Source organism: Pelecanus crispus, chromosome 4 (assembly GCF_030463565.1).
Source record: "Pelecanus crispus isolate bPelCri1 chromosome 4, bPelCri1.pri, whole genome shotgun sequence".
NCBI classification, from domain to species: domain Eukaryota; kingdom Metazoa; phylum Chordata; class Aves; order Pelecaniformes; family Pelecanidae; genus Pelecanus; species Pelecanus crispus.
The window spans coordinates 87,394,487-87,410,965 of record NC_134646.1 but is presented as its reverse complement, the minus strand read 5'-3'; the positions used below and the strand labels follow the sequence as shown (position 1 = coordinate 87,410,965).

The 16,479-nt window shown below is 63.5% G+C and overlaps 1 protein-coding gene across 1 annotated transcript in view; it reads left to right on the top strand.

The window, feature by feature from the left end:
• Positions 1-16,117, top strand: part of DCTN1 (dynactin subunit 1) — a 93,301-nt gene extending 77,184 nt beyond the window's left edge. The window contains exons 9-29 of the mRNA XM_075709075.1: positions 153-312; positions 1,316-1,420; positions 1,766-1,957; positions 2,723-2,839; positions 4,077-4,229; positions 4,786-4,946; positions 5,990-6,158; positions 6,704-6,772; positions 7,283-7,345; positions 7,445-7,594; positions 7,894-8,055; positions 8,490-8,621; positions 8,854-8,982; positions 9,386-9,528; positions 10,133-10,299; positions 11,976-11,990; positions 12,624-12,757; positions 14,158-14,347; positions 15,186-15,262; positions 15,680-15,769; positions 15,980-16,117. Coding sequence (XP_075565190.1) covers positions 153-312; positions 1,316-1,420; positions 1,766-1,957; positions 2,723-2,839; positions 4,077-4,229; positions 4,786-4,946; positions 5,990-6,158; positions 6,704-6,772; positions 7,283-7,345; positions 7,445-7,594; positions 7,894-8,055; positions 8,490-8,621; positions 8,854-8,982; positions 9,386-9,528; positions 10,133-10,299; positions 11,976-11,990; positions 12,624-12,757; positions 14,158-14,347; positions 15,186-15,262; positions 15,680-15,769; positions 15,980-16,117 — 2,716 coding nt within the window. The remainder of the gene's footprint in view (positions 1-152; positions 313-1,315; positions 1,421-1,765; positions 1,958-2,722; positions 2,840-4,076; positions 4,230-4,785; positions 4,947-5,989; positions 6,159-6,703; positions 6,773-7,282; positions 7,346-7,444; positions 7,595-7,893; positions 8,056-8,489; positions 8,622-8,853; positions 8,983-9,385; positions 9,529-10,132; positions 10,300-11,975; positions 11,991-12,623; positions 12,758-14,157; positions 14,348-15,185; positions 15,263-15,679; positions 15,770-15,979) is intronic.
• Positions 16,118-16,479: the final 362 nt, after the last annotated feature.

The following is a 16,479-nucleotide window of genomic DNA, read 5'->3' as shown; positions in this document are numbered from 1 at the left end:
CACTGCCGATGGGCAGCCGGCGCCAGCGTGGGCAGGGGGTCTTGTCTCTGCTGGTGCCCACCGAGAGCAGTGTCTGGGAAGGGAATGGCTTCTCTTGCGCTGGTACCGGGGGCTCTGCTGGGCTTGTGACGGCTCTGGTTGCTCTGTCAAAGGATGCGGGACTTGTCTGCATCAGAGAAGCAGGAACACGTGAAGCTTCAAAAGCAAATGGAGAAGAAAAACACGGAGCTGGAGTCCCTGCGTCAGCAGAGGGAGAAGCTTCAGGAGGAGGTGAAGCAGGCGGAGAAAATGGTTGATGAGCTAAAGGAGCAGGTGAGTCCCCGGGGGGAAGGATGGGCGGGGAGGGGAAATTTGGGGCTGTTTGGGGCATTGAGCAACTGCTGTAGGCAAGCTTGGGTCACCTCCTGGCACGGAGCGCTTGCTGTCAGTCGCTCTTGGAGAGCTCGGGGATACCACTGCAGGGATGACTACTTCTAGGTCGCTGTGCAAAAGCAAACCCTGTTCCAGCAGCAGAACTGTGCTGGGCTCTGCTTGGCCATAGGGTGGCTCCTGAACGCAGGACGTGGACGGTACGTCCTGCTTTCCAGGGCTGGTCTGCGTTTGCTGCTTGCTCAGCGCTGAGCCGTCACGTCTTCCATGAGGCTTGCTCCTGGCAGGCTGAGCCGTCAGTGCAGGCGTGGGGCAGCCCTTAGGAAGCCCCCAGGAAGGATCTGCATTTGCTGCAGAGCAGCCTGTGCGATCTCTCTGAACTGCTGTTCTGGAGGCACGCTGGCCTCGCGCTCTCTGAGCGTTCCCGAGTTACGTAGAAGGAGGGCTGTTAGCAGAGGTGATGCTTCTTAATGCAAAGAGACCGAAATGCCCATTTCTCCGTTAATGCCGTAAGCGTATAACCACTCACCTGAGTCCTCGGGGGGGACAGAGAGCTTGGAAAGCACTGTCACAAGTCTGCGAAGACTCAACCTGAAGGTCAGCGTCATTTACACTGACCTTCTTCAACCTTGTGCCCCGATGCTGCAGCTAAAGAGCCAGTAACATCTCTAAGAGCCGAAGCCAAGCCTCTCTTTTCACGTGCCCTTCCTTCTGGGGCTGCTGCCTGTTCTGGTTTGAGTAGTTTGCTCTCCTGAGGCATGCTGTTCCCTGCTATCAGGAGGGAGCTTATGCACTGGCTGGCAAACCCCAGGATGGGGAGACGGATTTATCAGCCATATCCCACAGCTTGGCAGAGTGATCCCACAGTGGTATAAAAGGATTTTTGAGCCGCTGGCTGCAGCGTGTTGAGCTCCAGGTTGGAGCGTGATGTGGCGTGTGCTTGCAGGTGGATGCTGCTTTGGGTGCTGAAGAGATGGTGGAGACTCTGACGGAGAGAAACTTAGACCTGGAGGAGAAGGTCCGGGAGCTGCGTGAGACTGTTGGGGACCTGGTAAGACGGATTGCTCTGGAGTAAGGGCTGGTGCTGGAGGGCTTGCGCCGCTTCCTTCGTGCCTGGTGTGCGGCTGGGCTGGTGCGAGGGCCGGTCCAGCCGACTGCCTGGCACTGAGGCTGCCTGAGGCACCGGGCACTGCCTGGCAGCGGTGCCAGCGGAGACCGGGGAGCCTCTCCGCAGGCGTTGCGCTCGGTGCCGCTTCCGAGCCGTGCACCCTCCTGCTCTGCAGAATATGCCCCTCACACCCCAGGGTGCCCCTCTGCCCTGCTCTGAAAATGCCCAGCTGCCCTCGCTTGCTCGGCCGCGGCGTAACCGCGTCCCGTGCTGCCTCCTCCTTGCCAGGAAGCCATGAACGAGATGAATGACGAGCTGCAGGAAAATGCCCGGGAGACAGAGCTGGAGTTACGGGAGCAGCTGGATATGGCGACGGCGCGGGTCCGCGAGGCAGAGAAGCGCGTGGAGGCTGCGCAGGAGACCGTGGCCGACTACCAGCAGACCATCAAAAAATACAGAGAGCTGACCGCCCACCTTCAGGTGCGGCCCTTTGTGCCCCCGGCGCGGCGGCGGGGCCGTTCCCGCTGGAGCCGTGCTCCCCTGGGAGCCCACCTCGGTGACGAGGAGACCGAGCAAGCGTAGGCGAGCGCGTTCCCCGAGGAGGTGGGCGCCGGGGGCAGGGATGGCGCGCCGCCTCCTGCTCTCGTGGGAGACGGGCAGGGCAGCACGCAGATGGCTGACGCCGGGGGAGCGGGTCCCAGTTGGGCTTTCCTGGGGACCTGCAGCAGTGCCAGGCTGCACGTGCTTCTCATGACCTCGCAGAGCCCTGCCTGTCCCGCCTGTGTCCAGATGGGGCTCGCTGGCAGAGCCCCTGCTGAAGTCAGCACTGTAAATACGTCAGAACACAGGGCTGTTTCAGCCTTTTACTGCGCTGTGCTGCCGGTGCTCCAGGCTTGGGAACAGAGTCCCGGAAAAGATGGAATAGCGTGGGGTTGTTCCAGCGCTGGGCTTGGTTCTCCTGGGCTTTGCTGGCAGTGGAAGGAGATGGGTAATGAGCCTGTGTGGATCCCTTGGCTTTAATACAGCCTGCTGTCAGCCGAGCGTTTGGAAAGCACTTGCATTCCCCTTCCTTGCTTTCATCCGTCACGGTGCGTGTTGCACAGTGAGCCCCCGGTGCTCCCCGCCACGCTCCCCGAGGAAGGGGGCATCGGGAGGTGAGGTGTGGAGGTCCTGCAGCGGGTGCGGGATTACAGATCCCTGGGCTGGTTTTCTGTACGTCTCATCGCAGCTTCTTTCTGCGCTCAGGACGTGAACCGGGAACTCATGAGTCAGCAAGAAGCATCTGCCGAGAAGCAGCAGCAGCCTCCTCCCGAGATGTTTGACTTCAAGATTAAATTTGCGGAGACGAAAGCCCATGCTAAGGTAGGGTCGGCAGAGCTGCGCAGCAGGCCCGTGAACTGAGCGGGGCGCAGTCGTTCCCGTGGGAGAGGCTCCCGAAGCAGCGGCGCCGAGGCACGGCACCGGCGCGTGGGTGCCAGGCTCGGGGCGGGCATTCCCTGGCGCGGTGGGGCTGACCCTGGGGCACGGCCGGAGTTGGCCGGCGGTGCTTGTGCCAGCTGTGGAAACAGGCTGAGGCGACTGTCAGGATTTTTCCTCTCTCCTAAGAGAAACGTCAAACTTCAAATACCGCTGTGCAAAAAGGGAATGTTTTCTTGTGAAAGAGCGTGCTCGGAGCTGACAGCGTAAGCGTTGTATCTGTCATGCTGTGATCCCTGGCTGGAAAGAAAGAATGTTTGTGAGCACAGATACGTGGCGTACCCTGTACCCGGGTCAGAGCAGAGCTCCAGAGCAGTCCCTGGGCACCTCCGCAGAGCGCTGGCTGCTCATAATGAGAAAAGGACACTGAGGGGCTGGAGCGTGTCCAGGGAAGGGCAGCGGAGCTGGGGCAGGGTCTGGAGCACAGGGCTGGTGGGGAGCGGCTGAGGGAGCTGGGGGTGTTCAGCCTGGAGAAGAGGAGGCTGAGGGGAGACCTGATCGCTCTGCAGCTCCTGGCAGGAGGGGGCAGGGAGGGGGGTCGGGCTCTTCTCCCAAGGAACAAGTGATAGGACGAGAGGGAATGGGCTCAAGCTGTGCCAGGGGAGGTTTAGGTTGGAAATTAGGAAAAATTTCTTTATGGAAAGGGTGGTCAAGCATTGGAGCAGGCTGCCCAGAGAGGTGGGGGAGTCCCCATCCCTGGAGGGGTTCAACAAACGGGCAGGGGTGGCACTGGGGGACATGGTTTAGTGGGCATGGGGGTGTTGGGTTGATGGTTGGGCTGATGATCTTAGAGATCCTTTCCAACCTTAGCGATTCCTGGTTTTACTTTCATTAAAAATAATCCAGCCCCCAAGCCAGGACACACGAAATTGCTGCTCTCCCCTTAATTGTTTTAGTGGTGGAGTTGGCAGTGTCAGGTTAATGGTTGGACTGGGTGATCTTCAAGGGCTTTTCCAACCTCAACGATTCGATGGTTTTATGATTCTGTTTCCTGTGACAGCCAGGGAGCGAGGGGTTAGCTGTGAGGAGAGAGGTTCCAACTTTTTAAAAGACTGAATGGGCTGGGATGCAGCGGGCTGGGGAGGGGACCGAGCGGGCTGCCCTGACAGCGTGTCCTCTGCAGGCCATCGAGATGGAGCTGCGCCAGATGGAGGTGCAGCAGGCCAACCGGCACGTCTCCCTCCTCACCTCCTTCATGCCCGACAGCTTCCTGCGCCACGGAGGGGACCATGACTGCGTCCTGGTGCTGCTGCTCATCCCCCGGCTCATCTGCAAGGTGGGATAGGCGCCTCGGCTCCCGCCTGCCTTGTCAAGAGCTTGCGTTCATTCTTCCTTTGAAGCTTTGAGCTGGGACTCTCCTGCGCTGGGCTGTCGGGGCTTGCAGTGTCCTCCTCATACCCGCTGTGCCGTTCGGGCCAGCCAGCAGTCGGCTGTGCCGCGGCTCTGTGGGAAACACATCTTTTCTTTCTGTCCCAGTTGACTTTGGGATTTTGAGTGTTGAAGTGTTTAAGAGCTTTCAAAATTGTCTGGGAGGAGGAGGAGGAAGCAGGAGTGGTAGGTCAGTGGTTGGAGCACTCGGCTGTGGTACTGGCGGGTCAAAGCTGCCGGTTCGGGCAGGGCAGACGTGCGAGCCTCGGTGTCTCGCAGCACTGACCGGGGGGCTGGCGCTCTGCCGTCCCTCTTATTCCCCTTCTGTTTTGCAGAAATCTTCCCCGTGAAAGCTTGCTTTTTGGGGGTGGGGGTGAGGCGGGCGTTTGGCTGCTCTGTGGCTAAGCGGACCAGATCAGAGCAAGCGTAGCAGGACTCTGAAGGTTTGCCCTCTTCCCCAACAGGCTGAGCTGATCAGCAAACAGGCTCAGGAGAAGTTTGATCTGAACGAAAACTGCGCGGAGCGCTCTGGCCTCAGGGGTGCTGCAGGAGAGCAGCTGAGCTTTGCTGCCGGGCTGGTCTATTCGCTGAGCCTCCTGCAGGCTACGCTGCACAAATACGAACAGTGAGTACCCAGCCCCGCTCCTCACTCTTGATTCCCACCCACTTCGCTGTCTGGAAGCACAAAGGAACTTTGCAGCCTCACTTCCCCTCTGGAGCTAAAGACGGGCAGCTAGGCTGGAAGAAAGCTGAGGGATCCCATTTAATGCCTCGTGACGGGGGTATTCTCTTGTAACCCCTTCCTCACAACAATTGACACGTGAAGGGATCCAATTCTCTAGCACGTGTTGCTCATTCTTCAGCTGTGACCGTGTCTTGAGGCCTTGCACTGATTTTTCCATCCGTCCTGCCAGGAGATGCATCACAGTCTCTTGCTGATCTTGATTGCATCTGGGGTTGACTCTGGGCTTCAGTCGCCAAGAGCAGGCAAGTGCCCAGTGCCCTCTTCCACGAGTGCCCAGGGCTTAGTCCTGTGCGGAAGGTTTCACGGAGCGCCGGCCTGAACGCTTGATCAGTGTGAGCCCGTCGCTGGGCAGTGCCCTGACGGCACCGCGGAGCCAGGGCTTTCCTCGGAGACCGGGAAATGCCGTCGGGCACCAAGACGGCTGTGGCCGGGCAGGGTACTCGCTTTGAGGCTTGCTCAGCTTTGCTCCCAGGAAAGTGGCTTGGTTTGAAGCAGGGCAACGAAAGATCCCTTTGCTCCTGCACCAGCACGGCTGATGAACTCGTTGGATCCCCTGGAGTGTTGCTGGTGCTCGGTGGCAAGTCTTCTCCTGCCTCCAGCGCTGAGTTCTGGCCTAGAGAATTGAGTGTTTTTCTCTTCTGAGGCTCCCTTTCCTGTAGCTCCCAGGCAGCCTATTTCATGCTGTGGTTTTCTACAGATGTTTTGACCTTCGTTAACCGCTCTCTGGCTACGGTGCTCCCGGGGGGCTGCAGAGGTCTGAGGTTGGCACCCAGAAGTGAAACCCTGTATCGATGTTAGGTTGATGGTTGGACTGGATGATCTGAAAGGTCTTTTCCAACCTAAACGATTCTATGATTCTATGATGCTGCCTGGAGCATGTGCCTGTCCCAGCCAAGCCGACCGCGTCCGCGTTCCCTTCCCAGGGCCCTGAACAAATGCAGCGTGGAGGTGTATAAGAAGGTGGGGATGCTGTACCCCGAGATGAGCGTCCACGAGCGCTCACTGGACTTCCTGATCGAGCTGCTGCACAAGGACCAGCTGGACGAGACGGTCAACGTGGAGCCGCTGACCAAAGCCATCAAGTACTACCAGGTGGGTCTGCGGAGCCGAGAGCGACGGGCTCTTGGCCGAGCGCGGGGCGTTTCTGACCTGCAGGGCGGGGAACCGGTGCAACCTCGCCAGTGCGCGCCGCGGCTGCAGATCGTGCCCTTGGATACGTCGTTCACGTGGCGCATCGATCGGCTGTGAATAAGCTCATCGGTAGCGCTTTTCTGCGGATGTTTGTCAGCTCCGGAGCGTGCAGGACTTGAGCCTGTGACTGTGTCACCTGGGGGCTGTGTTCGCTGCTCTCTGTCCCCGGGAGGCCGCGGTTCTCCCATCCTACGTTTCCGCACCTCTGTGCTGCAGGCCAGGGCTGCTGACCCTTTGCATGAAAGGCCAGCAGCTCCTTTGGAGGGCGGAGCGTTCAGAGGGGATTTACTGGGGGTCACTGCAAGAGTTTTCACTTCCAGTTAAAAATTAAGCCAAACCCTCAGTGTTTGGGGCTTTTTGTTGTGTATTTCCTCATTTGGTTGGTTTGCTTGCATGTGTGGAGACATTTGAGGGGTGCTGATCTCTGCTGATCTCTCTCCACCTAGCATCTGTACAGCATCCACCTGGCTGACCAGGCTGAAGACTGCACGATGCAGCTGGCCGACCACATCAAGGTGAAGTGAGGAAAAATAACCTCTTTCCTTGCTCTTCCTGCTCCCCCCGAGATAATTTTGTGAGTCGAAGCGCTGCTTCTCCCCGCCTCTCCCCACTGCGGTCACTTTTCCCCAGCTCCCGCTGCCTGTGGTGGCACAGAGGTGAGGAGGGCTCCCAGCTCAGGGAAGGGGGAAGCAGAGGTGGGGCCATTTGCCTTGCAGCTGTCTGGGTAGAAAGAGAAGAGCAGCAAGGGGAGTGCGGAGAGCCTAGTGTCTGAGAGGGAGCGTTGTACTGCCCTGAACTTCTGAGGGAAGTACTAGTGTCCTGTGCCCCGCAGAGTAAACCAAAAATTGGCTGAATCCCTCAACCCGTTTTCCTGCTCCTGTAAATCCTGCAGTCGTGGCAGGGTGGCGTACAGAGGGTCCGTCCTGAAATGCCCGAGACCGAAGCCCCAGCTTGCGCTAGTGCAGCCGGCTTGCCTGGTCTCCGCTTTGCCCCGAGCTGACGGGACCTGTGTTTGTGCTCTGCAGTTCACCCAGAGTGCCTTGGACTGCATGGGGGTGGAGGTGTGCCGGCTGCGGTCCTTCCTCCAGGTAGGACGGTGCTCGGGGTGGCTCTGCGGGCTTGTGCTGCGTTCCCCTCGCCGACGATCCCTCTGTCAGTTTTTCTGAGGTCCTTTCTCTGCGCCCTAGGCTGGGCAGGAGGCGTCCGACCTTGCCATCCTCCTCAAGGACCTGGAGACCTCCTGCAGTGACATTCGCCAGTTCTGCAAGAAGATCAGGCGCCGCATGCCCGGGACGGACGCTCCGGGTATCCCTGCGGCACTGGGCTTCGGGCAGCAGGTGAGCTGGTGCGAGCTGAGGTGGGATGGAGTGCCTCTGGGCTTCGTGTTCCTAGTTGGGATGGAGACGTGGACTGCACAACCTACTTTTCTCCAGCCTTCAGTTTCTTTCTATCTTTCCTGGCGCTTCCCATCTTCCTAGTGATGCTTCAGAAATAAATTAAAATCTCACCAGCTGTCAGACTAGGGTGAGGCAAGCGTTGCGCAGCCAGGAGCCTCCCCAGTGCCTGGGAAGCGAGCTGGAAAGCAGCCCATTTGCCTCCGCCTTTCCCAACCATCCTCTTCCTGCCCGACTTGCAGGTGTCGGACACGCTGCTGGACTGCCGCAAGCACCTGACGTGGGTGGTGGCCGTGCTGCAGGAGGTGGCCGCTGCAGGGGCGCAGATGATTGCTCCTCTGGCAGAGAACGAGGGGCTGCTGGCGGTGAAGCTGGAGGATCTGGCCTTCAAAGCGAGCGAGCAGGTAGGAAACCCCCTTCTCGACTGCCCCTCCTTCCCTGCTGCGGCGGGGTGAAGCCGGGACCCGTCTCACTCCAACGCTGCAGACCTGTCCGTGAGCAGCTCCGGATGGGAGAGCCTTGTGGAGGCTGGGAATGAACTCCTGGGAATATCGTGGAATCATAGAATAGTTTGGGCCGGAAGGGACCTTTAAAGGTCTTCCAGTCCAGCCCCCCTGCAGCGAGCAGGGAATGGCCAGGGAATGCCGAAACGCGGAGAGCTTTGTGGTCCCCTGCTCCGCGCTGGCCTTCCCCGCAGCTGGCCTCGCTCCGCAGCCGCACCAAGGGCCGCGCGGCCCCTCGAGGCCCGTGGCACGTTGCGGGGAGTCGGGAGGGGGCTGCGACGGCGGCTGTGAGCCCAGCCCCGGGCCGCCTGCCACTTTCTTCCCGTCCTTTGCAGATCTACGGCACCCAGGGCATCAACCCCTACGAGTGTCTGCGTCAGTCTTGCAGCATCCTCATCGCGACCATGAACAAGATGGCCACGGCTATGCAGGAGGGAGAATACGACGCAGATAGGCCACAGACCAAGGTGGGCTTCGGCCGTGGCCGCGGCCTCGGGAAGAGCCGGAGCATCCGAGTTGCTCCCCTGGCAGCAGGCTGTCTTCTGGGCGCGATGCGGGGCAGAGAGCCGGGGAGGTGCGGCAGTTGCCTCCAGGATTCAGGGGGGGCCGGGAACGGTCTCCCTCTTGCCTTGTGGCCCCATCTGCGACTACTGGAATTCTTCACCAAATACCAATTTTATATCTTGTTCTCCGTTGCAGCCCACCCCACCTGCTGACCTGCGGGCAGCGGCTCTTCGCGCAGAGATCACCGATGCAGAGGGGCTGGGGCTTAAGCTGGAGGACAGGGAGACGGTCATCAAAGAGCTGAAAAAATCTCTCAAGATCAAGGTAAGCTGTTCTTCAGTCGATCTCTGCCTTCCTGGCTGGTCCGCAGGCTCGCTGAAGAGCTGAAGTGCTGCTGCGGTGGTCGCGTTCGTGCTCCAGGTGACTTGTTGCCTGTGGAGCTGTCTCCAGGCCCAGCCAGATCTTCTGGAAATATTATTCCAGTTGTCGGGGAGGTGCTGCCCGCCTGGTGCCTCCCTGCCACAGACCGTCCCGGCCTCTCCCCCACGACGTTCTGGGACGGCAAGTGCTGGGACGGGTGCGTGTGCCTGGGCACCGAGCATAGGTGCAGCGTGCGTAGGAGTTGGGATTTCTGGGCGGGCTCCCACCGGGCGCTGTCAGGAGCTTTTCTTAGTGCCCACCATCCCCAGGGCCCTGGAGCGCTCTGATTTCTTTCCTGCCTCTCCAGGGCGAGGAGCTCAGCGAAGCAAACGTGCGGCTCAGCCTCCTGGAGAAGAAGCTGGACAGCGCGTCTAAGGACGCAGATGACCGTGTGGAAAAGATACAGACAAAGCTGGATGAGACCCAGACGCTGCTCAAAAAGAAAGAGAAGTAAGTGTGGGCGGGGGCAGCTGTTGGAGGGTCTCTGATGGGGACTGGACAGCCGGCGGTCCCTCGGGCTTTGGGTTTGTGGGTTAGCGGAGGGGGACGTTAGCGGAGGGGGACGTCCGTGGAGGATCCACAGGGGAACTGGCACATTTTAGCGGTGCAGAGCAGAGCACAGGCTGGTAGAGGGGTGCTGGGAAGGGTCCTGTTCAAACGCTCTTGGGGAAAGGGCCGTTGTCCTGGCACGTTCTTACTACCATTGCTGCGCCCCGAGCGTCTCTTGCCACACGTGGCCTGTCGGCAGGGCGAGCCGTGGGCAAGCGGGGAGCTGCAGCCTGCAGGGCGGAGTGGGGGCTGTCTTGCAGTGTAAAAGCTGGGCAAAACAGCTGAGGAGATCTTGGGTTCGATGTGGATAAATAATTCCTTCGTGTGCTGCGCTGCAGTCCGCAGTGGGGCCTGGTGGGGCTCCAGCTCCCGGATCAGTGGGTTTGTGCTCGAAGCGCAGCAGCAGCAGGAGCATGGCAAAGCCAGGAGCCCTCGGGTCCTGGACTGCTCGCCTCTTCCCGTCGGAGGGGTGTCTCCGGCTACACCGTGACTCTGCTCTTCCCAGGGAGTTTGAGGAGACCATGGATGCTCTTCAGGCGGACATCGACCAGCTGGAATCGGAGAAGGTGGAGCTGAAGCAGCGCTTGAACAACCAGTCAAAGCGAACCATCGAGGGCCTGCGCGGCGCCCCTGCCTCCGGAGTTGCCTCCATCGTGTCTGGCATTGCCGGAGGTGCGTACCCAGCGTCCCCAGGGCACTCCAACGCTTCCGCAGCCACTGCGGGGTATTTGCAGGCTGGAAAGGGAGCCTGGGACGTCCTCCTGACACAGAGTCCGGGAGCTGCGCAGGGGAACGCCCCGCAGTGCCGGTGTGATGTCCCGGGAGGCCGTGCGGGAGCTTGGACTGCCGGCAGGAGCGAGCAGCGCTTGGGAATGCTGCTCCAACGGTCCGCTGCTCCGCTTGCCCGGCCCTCCCGCAGTGAGCCAGAGCTGCTGGCACGGCTGGCAGGGGAGAGGACAGGAGGCGTGTGGGCTGTAATGACAACTGGGGACTGCGGAGAGCCTGCAGCTCCCCGGCGGTGCCCAGCAGCTCCGTGTTTGGGCGGGCAGGGCAGCGGTGGCACCTCTGAGGAGCCCGCCTGGGGCGTCCCTGCAGCTGGCAGGGGCTGGGGGCCCTTGGTTGTGGCCCTTAGGAGTGCCGGTACTGCCCAGCCCGTGGGCCCGTCCTCCCACCGGGATGCTCCCGTTGGAGACGCAGCAGTCCGTGCCTGCCGCTGGCGCGTCCTTGCTGCTGCAGGCAGTGCCTGCCTCCGCTGCCGTGCCTCTCCAGGGTGCGGCCAGGGCTGTTCGGGCTCTGCTGCTCTGACCTGGCTGGCTCGGAGAGTGAGAGATCCGATTCCTCCGTGCCTCCTGGGCTCTCCTGAAGCCCAGCAGCAAGGGGTGGGTGATGGTGAGGGCTGGGTGCTTGCTGAGACTGCAGGTCCTCATGCTGGCTAGCAGGGGTGTTAGCACCTTCCTTGTTGCTCTGTTTGGAGGATGCGTCCTACAAGAAATGCCTGAGGGCAGGCACGGTGGCAAAGCAGGGGTGCGGGGTGACGGACATGCTGTAGGACAGCGTGTGGTGTCCTGAACTGAGTGCTCGGGCGTCCTTTAGGACTGCGACCAGGGCGGCTGTGGAGCAGCCTGGCCCTCTGGCCCCAGCGTGGCAGTGAGCCGGTGGGTCCGGGTTCCTCATCCTTTTGGCCTGATCTGGGTTGGGTAACACCTGGACGCAGCCTGGCTCCTGGGTGCGGCAATTCCTGCCCTTGTAGTTGCTGCAGCCTCTCCCCGAGTCGCTACGGCCACGAGCTCTGGCTCTCGGGGATGCTGACAGCGTGTTCTCGGTCCCAAGCAGCGCTGCGAGCGCTGTGCCAGCACCGGCCTGCTCATGAGTGCCGCGTTTCAGAGCGGGGAGCGCAGGCTGAGGGGACCCCAGCCCTCAGGGGTGTAGCGCGCAGCGGGGCCGTCTGCGGGAGCTGCTCCTCCGGCCCTGCACGGGGACGCTCGGACGCAGCCCCGTGGAGCAGGTCAGCACGGATCACCGTGCCCGCAGACCCGCAGCGAGAGGCGGCTGTCGCGGGCCGGCTCTGGAGGAGCCGTGCCGTGGGTGCGCGTGTCCTGCTCGGGTTGCTTGCAGCCGCGCACGTGGTCGGGGCTCGCCGGCTCCTGCGGCAGCGGCGCATGGAATCCCGCTGCCCCGGCGGGGCTGCTGCGACTGGCGCTGCTCCCGGAGTCGGGGGACAAGGGTCGGCACAGGACGCAGCTGTGGGTGACCAGAGCTCCTCTGGCCACGGCTCCTCTCCAGCTTGATCCTCGGCTTTAATTCTGCTTCTTCTTGTCTTTCCTCTGGCTCCTCTCCTTGTACTGCAGAGGAACAGCAGAGAGGTACAGTACTGCACCCCAGCATGCCAGTGCTCCCCGCCTCCTCCGGCCCCCAGAAGTGCATGCCGGGGGGGGACCAGCGTCCCGAGGCACCCAAGCGTGGCCCTGGGACGAGGCTTGGTTTGGGAGCAGGGGGAAGGACGCAGGTCCCGCTCGAGGGCCAGCGCTGGGCTCGGATGCCGAGCAGCCTGTGGTGCAGGGAAGCTCGTGCTCCTGGATGGCACCGGGAGTCCAGGAAGGGAGCGATGAGCATGAAACCGGGCGCAGAGCGGCGCGAGTCCCGCGGCGGGGAGACGGGTCCCTGGAGCGCCCAGAGCTCAGCGCGGCCCGGCGTCTTCGGGAAGCGGGCACGGGAGCGCCTGGTGCCGGGCTGCTGCGGAGGCGTGGGGGGGTGAGGCGCTGCCCTGGCCAGCCGGGGCCTTGCCCTTCTCCGCGGGAGCAGGACGGGAGGTGCCGCATGTTCGCGACGGCTCCGTCGGTGCCCGGGTGCGCACAGGCAGAGGCTGCTTCCCCCGGCGCTGCAGACACGTGTCCCTTTGCCGAGCCCGTCCGCGTGCCCGGTGCCGCTGTAGCAGTCCTGCCCCGCGCTCGTGCGTGGCGGTTGCTGATGCTGCTGCTGTTCACGCCCGTCCGCAGGTGTCGGTGCCGGCCAGGTGACGGGAGGCGGCTCGGGACCCGTGCAGGTGAAGGACTCGCCTCTTCTTCTCCAGCAAATCGATGCGCTGCAGCTTTCCATCAAACACCTCAAGAATGAGAACAACCGGCTCAAGGTGAGGTGCGGGGAGGGGTCTCGCCCTGCGGCGGCTCCCTGGGTGCCCGCAGCGCTGAGCAGGTCCCGGTGCGCTGGACCCCGGTGCTCAGACGTTGCCGTGAGTCGGGAAGTCGAGCAGAAGAGGGAGGGCAAGGCGCGGGGCAGCTGGGGGGAGCGTGGTGCCGCGGCACAGGGCAGGGCGATGGCCCCGGGGCCAGGCAGAGCAGCCCGAGGCTCCGGCCACCGGCAGCACCGCAGGCGGTGATGTGCTCCCTCCAACGCCGCAGAGCAGCTCTGCCCTCCGCGCTGTGGGTTTCCTCGGGAAAAGCAACAGGGGAATGGCGAGAGGCGTGTTGGGCTCTGCTTTACGGAGAGGGGCTCTGTGAAGAGCCCGGCCGGGGCACGGCTGCACCGTTCCCGTTCCTGCGGCGGGGGGGCTTGGGCTCTGCCCTGGGAGTGCGCAGCCCGAGGCAAGGGCCATCCTGCAGCGCCGCGGCACCGCTCGGGCGCGATCGCTCTGGCCTGGGGGCTTGTGTTGGGTCGGTGCCTGCCTCCAGCTGATGGTCTCCGACAAAGTCCTGTCCCAAGAGGCCAGGATGGGCCAGGGAGGGAGGCCCGCGTGGGATGCGGTCCGTGCGGGATGCAGCGGGCGTGGGATGTGCCCTGCACGGGATGAGCTGGAGGAAGGGCAGCCGGCGGTGGTGAGAGTGCAGCTCTGCGGCGGGGCTCGCAGCGAGCTCTCTGCTAGCGACGAGCTTGGGCCCCTTTGGGGAAGGGGCTTTGGCTCCGGGGGAAGGGGCCGAGCCCTTGGTGCGAGCGCAGGGTCAGCGGCGGCAGAGCCGGGGGTGCTGGTGGCGTCACTGCCCCAGCCTTGGTCCCCCCCTTCAGACCAGGGACTCCAGATGCCGGCTGATGCAGACTCGTTAATTTATTGATTAATGAACGCGCTACGAGGAAATTGGCAAAGCGGCAAATAACGTAATTAACTGAATAACATTCCACTAGTAGTAATTCACAGACGTATAATTATGCAGATCATTATGCACAACTGTGAAGCTGTTAACGATAGCTCCTAAATCTAACGTGTCACATACGCGGCCACCGTTGAGTTACGGTTCTGTACGGACTGAGGTGCCGACCCGTTTCCCCCTCCCCGAGCCGTACGCGTGCTCAGCTGGTTGGCCCAGGGCTTCCCTCCGGTGTCCTGGGGCGTTTGGGACATCGCTGCTGTCCACAGGCATCCGTGCTCCCACCCTGGGAGGATCCACCCACGGTGGTTTTGGCTATCGTTTTATGCCCTTTTTTTTTGGGGGGGGGGGGGGGGGGGCGGCTCTCCTTTTTGCTGCCTTTACACTGCAACTCTGCTCAGTGCCTCCCAAATAAACGCCCTGCCCCTAACGACCTCCCCGTCGGTCCCAGGGAGCCCAGATGAAGATGGAGCTGGCCAGCCTGACGCCTCTGCAGGTACCCAAGGTCTCCGTCCCCAAGAACAGGCAGGGAGAAGGTCTGGCCATGCAAACGCTGTATCGCAAGACCAGCCAGCTCCTGGAAACCCTCTATCAGATGAGCGCCAACGCCAAGGTGGTGGACATGAAGCAGACCAAGTCGGGTAGGTCCTACACAAACGTTCCTTGGCTGGAGCATCTGGGGAGCAGGGGGGTCACGGGCAGCTGCGAGTCGGAGGGAGCTTGGCCCACGGTCTGTGAGCAACCTCCGCATCTTCCCTCTGCCCCGGGGAGGGACCGGCACATCCTTCCCATCCAGCCAGCATCCGGAGCAGGGTTTGGAGCCGAGCTCCAGCCTGCCCGTTTAGACCTGCCCGCGAGGGATCTGCGCTGGTGGCACTAATCCCGGTTTGCTCGCGCTGCAGCAGGGAACGGCCTCGTGCCCCTGAGAGGCGGCCGTCCCCGTCCCCCTGGCTGCGGGCGTTCGTCTGTCTGGGGACAGCGTGGCACCGGTTCGGCACGCAGGGGCTGAGGTTGCTCCCTGGAGTCAGCGTGGCTCAGCCTCTTCCCCACGGCGCTGCTGGCTGAGCCGGGACCCTCTTGCCCCCCAAAATCTCCTCCGGTAACAAAGAGCTGGCCGAGCCGGTGCTCTGCACGTGCTGGATCGTGCCCTGCAGCTCGTGGCTGGCTGGGTCTGGAGCCCCGGGGACGCCGCCTTCCTCCTCCTCCCTCCTGCAAACCTCCCTCTCCCCCGTGTCGGCATCTGGACGAGCCGGCGCGGCGCTGGCTGTTGCTGCTCGTGCCGCGGTGCCGGTCTGCACCCGGCTGCAGGGCTCGCCGTCCGTCGGGGCTGGGCGAGGCGGGCCCCGGTGCTCCGCGTTGGAGGCGTTTGGGGTCAAGAGCGCTGGGCGAGCGCCGGTGCTGCCGTTCCACCCGCGCAGCCTTGTCCGTGCTGGGACAGCCCCGCGGGCACCTGCCTTTCTCACCTCCCGTCTTCCGCAGCGCGGAGCTCGTCAGCGCGGCTGCTGGAGCAGACGGCCCGCCTGTGGTCCCTCAAAAACAGCATCGACACCCTGAGGGTAAGGCAAGCTCCTTCTGCGCCGCCCGGGCTGCCGGCGCCTTTTGGCTGCTACTGGGGCGCGATGCTGGCGTGGGAGGGTGGGTGTCCCGGCAGCACCCCAGGCACGGCCCCCCTGTCCCCCCAGGCTGGCAGGGGAAATGAGCGGGCGCGTCTCAATGCGGGCACCGTAGCTGGTGCCGCCATCCCCTCGGTGCCGCCATCCCCTTGGTGCCACCGGCCTCCTGGTGCCGCCATCCCCTCGGTGCGCCCTGCGGCACCTCCGGCTGCGGCAGCAGGGGGCCAGGTGCTGCCCCCTTCCCCTTCCGAAGCAAAGCCGGGCCCGAGCCCCGTCACTCGTCCCCGGGGCCGCGAGGGGTTCTGCGGGGCAGCGGCGCGGTTCTGGAGGTGACCTTGTCGTGCTCTTCCCCCCGCCCAGGATGACACGATGAGAGAGACGGTTCAGCAGCAGCTGGGGGCCAGCGTCCCCACCAACTTTGGCATTTTCCCCTCCTCCTCTTTCCTGAAGGTGAGACTCTCGGGCTCGGGGTGTCCGGGGCCGTGGGGCGACGGCCAAGGGACAGGGCGGATCGGGACCCTCCGTGCTCCATCCCGTTCGCTCCGGTGCGGCGCTTGCGGCCGCAGGGCCGGCGGCGGCCGTCGCCGTGGGGTCGGCGCTGGCCGCAGGAGCCGGGGAGGGGGCCCGGCCGCCCCCGTGACGGCCGCTCTGCTCCCGCAGGCCCAGCAGGAGAAGGAGGAGGGCATGGCGTGCTACGGCCGGGTGACCTTCCCCTGCCCGCCGGGGCACAGCCAGGCGCACCGGCTGCTCCTCACCCCCGAGCTGCTCTGCAAGCTGCGGGGCCACTTCGCCTCCTAAGCCGGGCTTCGCCGCACCCCCCCCGGTAGCCCCCGCCGCCCCCCTCCCGCGGGGGCCCGGCCGCTTCCCCCGGGCCCGGAGCCGCTTCCCCCGGGGGCGAGCCGGGCCCTGCCGGGGGCTCCCCCCCGCCTCACCCCGCTGCTGCCGCACACACTACAGCCCCGAGCGCCCGCCCCCGGGACCCCGCGGCCTGGGCTGCACCGGGGGGGCCGGAGCCCCCCCCCCCCCCCGCGGCCGCTGCGGGACGGGAACGGGGCTGGGGTCCCCCCGCCGGTCTCGGCACTCGCGCTCTCGAATAAAGCTGCCCTGGACCTGCCCGCGGCCCCGCGCCTGCCTGCGCCGGCACCGGGGGGGACCGGGGA